The following is a 6,787-nucleotide window of genomic DNA, read 5'->3' as shown; positions in this document are numbered from 1 at the left end:
TGCGCCTTCCCCGGCGCCCTTCGCATGGCGGTTCAGGTATCAAGCGCGCGATGAAGATTATTAAGGAGAGCTCAGCTTTTCTGAGCAACTACGAGGTGCTACAACTGCTCAAGGAGGTTCAGGGCGACAAGAAGACTTCCAAAGGCAAGAGCCAGCAATCCAAGAGTGTCGCCAACTTGGCCACGGTGACGTACGAAACGGTCGCCTATCTCGAGCAAACCGCCTGCGCCCTGCAAACGGACGAGAACGTCGAGGCGTTCCTCGAGCAGATATCGGCGCTGCCTTTCAAGCTGACGAAGGTGGAGAAGCTGCAGCTCATCAACCACAGGCCCACCACGGCGGTCGAAATTCAGCTGCTTATCGAAGAAAGCGAAGAGCGTCTCTCCGAAGACGACGTGCAGACGATTCTTGACGTGGTCCAGCGCACGCTACCGGCGCCCGTCGAAGAAGCCGAAGACGACGCTGAAGTTGTCGAAGATGACGCGATGCAGTGCGAGTGATGTGTGAGCGTGGCTAGCTGTGAACAATGAACGCTGCACCACTTCGCGTTCACTACAAGCGAAATAGCAGTGTTGGCAAGTGCCGTTTGTGTTTACGCATGTGAACGCGCAACATTGCGGAGCGTGCTGTGTTCTGAAAGTGAGCCACACGAATCGCAAGCGTTTTGGACAATAAATTTTCTACATATAATCAAATTGCTTTTGCCCGCGTTTGTTTCGCGTAAGTGCGGTAATTGACTGCACGACAGCTCCCGCAGCTGCGCTTAAAAAAGCAGCTAGATTACCAGGGCTTTGTCTCACGTAACTCGAGCGAGCTGCAGAATGGGTGAACGCTCGACCAGCACTTCTAGAAACGCTTTAGAAAGTTTGTTTGAGTCATGTGGTCACAGAACACGGAGGATCTATGTGGCTGGGAATTTCAACGCTTCGCCACGCTTCGCACGTTGACGGCGAAACTCTAGCGAAACCAGCGAAACGGCTACGGCTCTTGCTACAAACAGCTTCCAACGGCTGCGAACTGGGCTCAGTAGTCACAGCCTTTCAAAGCCAAGCCAGGTCAAGCGCAGAATCGCCGGAGTTTCCGTAGAGAAGGTCAAGCGACCGACGACATGGGGCTAGGTATGGTAATATTTTATATTCGCAAACATTGATCTTATCATTCGTTTCTCATTGATAAAGCCGACTACAATAGTTTCATTGTCGTGCGTTGGCGATTAATAAAGAGATTTCAAAGCTGCTACGCTTGGGATGCTGCGTTGATCGCAAAAGCAAATGTAATGGTACGGTTTCGCTACTCTAAACGTTTACGTGCTTTATGGACCGGCATTACTGCGCTTGCCTGATATACTTTGTCTTAAAATTTGACAGTGTCTCCTCATATTACGTTACAGACATTTTTATGCAAACCATCCTGTCTGGATGCAAACCAGCGGCAAGTAATGATGTGTTGGTCCCAGCCCGACAGCGTCTGCGCTATTTAGCTGTAACACCACTATTCTGGTGCAACAGCCGTCTTTGTTCGTCAGTCTCTCGTCGTATTGTCAGAAAGCGAGAGTGGCGCGCTGTTATGAATGTTGAACAGACAACCTCTGGTCGTGCAGCCACCGATATGACTTTGCATACTCTACGAATGTTTAAAGGGCGAACTTGTATGGTTCGCAGGATTGTCGAGATTTTCAGCTTTGCGAGATACTGCATAGAGTGAACGACTACCACACGAGCAAGCCATTTAGTGCAAGCTGCTCATACCGCTTTTGAAACACTACTGCTGTTGATGTTTTCCCTGGGAATTTGAAGGCGGGGGTCATATGTGGCACTCCGGCCGTCCATCTTCTCACCGATCCCAGTCATTGCTTTAACTCGAAACGCCATTAGAGACACTATGAACTGGCCGCGCAGTCGAATTCTGCAAACTGCTTTGTTCAATATTAAGTCAACCTTTAGTGGCCGAGCTAAAAGGCACGTTACTGTCAAAGTTTGCTGCCTAATTTAACACGGGTCAGAAACAAGCCGGCCTGCATTTTTGCTTTTATGTTCCCTTGGCGTCCAGTACGTATACCAAGGTCCAGCTCCTCACGGTAGCCCATTGCTCTTGCTTTTTTGCAGGTAGCTTCCTCAGGCAAGCATGGACCACGTATCCGGAGCACGTTATCATGGGTGTTGTGACCCTGACGTGTAAGTGGCTCGCATTCCGGTCTGGTGTCTTCATTTCCTGCTTGCAAAAATCCAAGGAGGCATGCGGTGTTAACTGTAGCAAACAAGTTCAGTGTTACGACATGACCAACCGTGTCAAGTACTGTGCATTGTATGTGTGTGGCTGATCAGTAGCTTGTTGCGTGAAAAACAGCAGGAGAAGTTAATGTTTAGTTAAAGCAAAACAGAAGGTTGTGAAGCCATTCACTCGCATAGAGACATCCTCAGTCTGGGAAAAAAAGTATTCAAAAGGACCCGTGGAAGAATGGTATGAACTGTCATGCACTTGTTGCTGCGTGAACATGTTACCGGTGTGTAAGGAGGTTCAGCTTGGGGGAGATAAAAAGTGCAGGATAATTAGCTTTCTTGCACTTAATGTGCCAATGTCTTGCAACACCAAACTCCCCCCCCTTCCGTTGCTTTCTTGACCTTTAGCTGGTTGATATGGTCAGTTTTGATGGGCTCCCCGACGGCGTATGAAAGTCTTATGCATTTATAGATTGCCTACGAATACGTTCTTTAGTAAAGCACCACTGCAATGATCAAAAGATTGCGTTATTTCGAACAGAATTTAAATGGCCGATACCTAAATCTCCTTGCCAACAGAAGTTGACCTAGTTTGGCATTTGAGCTTCTCTTTATAAGTTGTGTTCCTTACAGTTTGTAAGAATGTCAGGCCATCTTTACGACAGCTTCTTGAAATCATCCTGAAGAGGTTTGACTGGCCAGCAGGTTCTAGTGCTAAAGCGTCGTTCAAGTACATTAAGATAGTATGCCAGGCATAGAATTGAGCTTCTTATAAAATTAAGTGCTTGACTTCACAGAGGAGGAATAAACGTTTATTGTGCACACCACGATGTGCTCAGCCTCCCAAGTCCAGGAGGCCGCGAGTCCGAGCTGCGTCCAGAGCTCGTTGCACCAGGGCTTGCTGTCGCTCTGGTGCTGAGCTGGTCAGCTCGGACTCCCACTGCTCAGGGTGGGGGGCTGGGATGGGGTTAGGGTGGTGAGGACAAGTGAAAACAAGGTGGTAAGTCGTGAGAGGTATGTGACAGTGCGGGCAGTTGTAGGGGAAAAGGGACGGCGAGATGTGGTGTAGGATGGGGTGATTATAGAAGGTTTCAGTTTGCAGGCGGCGGTAAAGGGTGGCGTGGTGTGTTGGGAGGGAGGGGTGGGGCGGGGTGTATATTCTTCGTGTGTGCCTGTAGTGGGACAGTATGGCACTGAAGGTGGAATCAAGGGCAGGGAACAGAAGGACATTTTTTACTGCAAAGCTGTATATAGGTACTGCCCAGCAGTGGTCAGTGTCTCCCATCTAATCACATTATCTCTACTTGCTCGCAAATGATCTGTTCTCAATGTAATCTAGGTATCTTGGAAAAACTGACACTGAAACCAGCTGCTAATGCGACTAACATTACGTCAAGTTTCATCTGCTTTTAGATGCAACGCTGAGAGCATCTCTTGTCGGCGGCCCTGTCCTTCCTGCGTGCGTCCGTCGTTGTTGTTGTTGTCCGCACCGCTGCGCCCCTCCTCCTCTTGTCGTGATAGCGCGCCCTCTCCCCCAACATCTGTGGCGCGCGCAGTGCGGCGCGCTCTCTCACTCCGCCGGTGGGCGGCGCAAGCGCGCTGTGCGCATGTGCAGCGCCCTCTCTCTCCGCAGTGCCACGCTCCGGCCGGTCTCTCAGTCGACGGTCGTCCGCGCTACGCTTGCTCTCTCTCTCTCTCTCTCTCTCTCTCTCTCTCTCTCCCTCTCTCTCTCTCTCTCTCTCTCGCATTACCCAACGATTGCTAACGCAATTCGAGTAATCGACCTAACGGAAACGCACAATGGAACCCCCTTCAGCGTCGCATCACACCAGGGTTCCCGCGAGGGGAGGTGGGCGTAATTTTTTGTAATTGCATAGCTCATAGTGAGGTTGTAAATATGTACATAGGTTTCTACAGGAAGGAGGAAACAGAAAGCCCAGTGTTCGTCTGTTGGAGTAAAACTCTAGTCCTTTTGAGTTTCATTCAGCTTATTACCTAGGAAGTGTGCTTAATTGCAAATTCCAAACAACTGTGTTTTGTTTCGTGTATAGATTCGTTGATGGAGGTGGAACACACCACAGCCTCGCGGCTGATCCTTCATCACGGAGTAGAAAGGCTGATGAAGTTTTCAGGGACGAAGGACCTTAGGGGCTCGGGCTTTTGGCGTCTCCTGTCGTGTCATGTTGTAGTGGTACTAAAACACCAGGACACTCGTTTTCCAACACCTCATGCTACTCCTTAGCATGCTGCGGCGTGTGAAATGAAGACAACTTATACCCCTGTCACACGGCAGATCTAATGACATTTAGAGAAAATGTCATTTGCTGTGTAAATGTCATTAATTAGGCACTACGTGAGAATACCGAATGACATTTAGTGGCTAACTGAGGTTGGGGAGCACCCAAATGAGTAAGTAGCCTTGACAGCAATGGCGCGTCATTAGAGAAGAAAGTTCAATTATAAACCAAAGAATACTGTTTCTAAAAACTGTTAGTAAACTTATATTTTACTCTTCACGTTGTTTTTCAAATAAAGAGAGACAAACAAGTACTAACAAAAAAGAAAATCTCGTCTCCAATGCGCGCGCTACCCTAATACGGATTTCTTGCGGACTTGTCTCGGCTTGTGATGTCACCTAAAATAATTCTTTGTTATGTTTAAAAAAAATATTATGTATGGAAGCCTTTGTACGTGCACTTAAAATACAATTTTGCGGTTTTGCGGGCTCGCTAATCGTCATCGCTATCACTCTCAAATGATGTTTGTTTCGCTGTGGAGACCCACACGGACCAGTCTGTAGCTAATGTCATTCTCTTTGAATGACATTACATTTGCTGTGTGACAGGGGTATTACAACCAGTCTGTGTCTCATTTAATTGCTTAAGTCCAGTTCGACACAAGAGAGGGCGCCACCGCCTCAGAAAGCGCGCGATTGCTCCTCTCACCAGCGCCCAATCAGTGTGTGTGGTGTGTCGAGAGAGACTTACAATCTTTGAATACACTTATAAACTGAACGCTTTGCCCCTGCCCAGGTTTCACATTAGTGGAGATGGCCCGGGATTTTTTTTGTTAGGAGAGTCACGTGTTCTTACTCCTGTTGCAGTGTTCCCGTTTGCAGCACAAAAGGCGTACAAGTTACACCACAAGCCCTGGTACTACAAGAAGGAATATACAGGTAGGCATCGACTCTAAAGCCTACTTGGATGGTAAACCAACAGGGAGGGTTTTGAGCTTCAACCCAATACTGCGTATTCCTTGCAAAGCTAGAACTGGGCATCTTTGTTCCCCTGGTTCCTCTGGTGCGCACTCCACCTTGCACTGGGGCCAAGTTGTAATACTTGTTACACCGTAACTGGTGGGTTCACTCTTTGAAAAGGGCAGTGTAGGGGGTTGCAAAACATTGCCTAGTCACTGTGTCTTATTGAAATAATGCTGTGAACAGGTCTAACACATTCATTTTTTTTTCCCCTACAAGAAAAGCACATTCAGAAGTGCACTTTTATTTTTCCTCTCAATATTCCCTCCAAATGTGCATTTGAAGCTCGAGGTATACATAAAAAATTATTTTATCGTTTTTTAACCCTCTTTTGCTTAGCCTAAAATCACGCTGCTCCTGTCCAAAGAGAGGGAAAATAAGATGAAAGTGTGTTGCATGCACAAATCTGTTTGTGCAATGATTGTACAGAATTTGTCTAATGTACTTGTTCTTTCACATATTTTGTGCACGGACAAGGCAAGCTCACATTTGAAAAAGGTTTGAGAATATTTAGTTGACTGTTGTCATCAACTTTTGATGATAAAAAGGCTTCTTCAGTAGGCCTCCGGAAATAACATCGCAATGGCGTCATTGTATTTGCTAAAGCTCCTAAAGTTACACTGCACGATAGGCCTATTAGTGCACAAACATTCCTCGCACCCTAGCGCTCACAGTAGCATCAGTGCATCGCACACACATTATGCAAATTAAAGCACAGATTTATTTGCTATGGGGAATGCTTTCAGGCAACACTGCACTGCAAATCTCAGTCTGCAGCGCTTGCAAGTGTAAAGGCTAAGCTCATAAACCAGTAGCTTCTCAATTTTCCTACCATGTGCTTCTATTTGCAAACGCCCACGCTGTTACTGGTTTGCTTCTTTTGTTGCAGTCTTTAGGGACGACGACCCATACGCGAAAGTCTTGGAAGAAGACTACAAGAACTTTGTTCCCCACAAGGTGCCGAGGTTTTGAACCCTGCACCCTAGCAACGCTAACTACTATGTTCCGGTAGATGCTTGGCAGCACTGCCCCCAAACCTGTCAAATAAAGTGTGTACCAGCTGTTCCAGTGCATTTTGAAAACTCAGTGACTGAACCAATGGCATAAACCAATCAGTGATTGACTGGTGCATGCCACGTTAGGACAAAGAAACGGCTGTACTATTGTTACGCAAACTTTGTTACTGAAGCGTCGAAACAAACTCGGTTTTTGCGGGCAACTCTGCTGGATTGCAGTCAAGGACGAGGAGTTACTGACGACTCACTACTTCGTGTAGACCGAGATGGGTTCTTCAATTGCAACCCATTTTCAC

The 6,787-nt window shown here is 47.3% G+C and overlaps 1 protein-coding gene and 1 long non-coding RNA gene across 2 annotated transcripts; both read left to right on the top strand.

Moving 5' to 3' along the window:
* Positions 1–695, top strand: Polr3i (RNA polymerase III subunit I). The gene has a single exon (XM_077671693.1). The coding sequence runs from the start codon at positions 51–53 to the stop codon at positions 498–500; it is 450 nt and encodes a 149-aa protein (XP_077527819.1). The 5' UTR covers positions 1–50; the 3' UTR covers positions 501–695.
* Positions 696–996: 301 nt separating this feature from the next.
* On the top strand, positions 997–6,540 carry LOC144138493 (uncharacterized). The gene is made up of 4 exons (XR_013315892.1): positions 997–1,118; positions 2,106–2,174; positions 5,323–5,394; positions 6,365–6,540. It is a non-coding gene; the product is annotated as an uncharacterized LOC144138493 (long non-coding RNA).
* The last annotated feature ends 247 nt before the right edge of the window (positions 6,541–6,787 follow it).

Source organism: Haemaphysalis longicornis, unplaced genomic scaffold (assembly GCF_048455015.1).
Source record: "Haemaphysalis longicornis isolate Haplotype H1 unplaced genomic scaffold, Haemaphysalis longicornis Haplotype H1 scaffold_5, whole genome shotgun sequence".
NCBI classification, from domain to species: domain Eukaryota; kingdom Metazoa; phylum Arthropoda; class Arachnida; order Ixodida; family Ixodidae; genus Haemaphysalis; species Haemaphysalis longicornis.
Note: the sequence above shows the minus strand (reverse complement) of the source record. Positions and strands in the feature narration are given on the sequence as shown.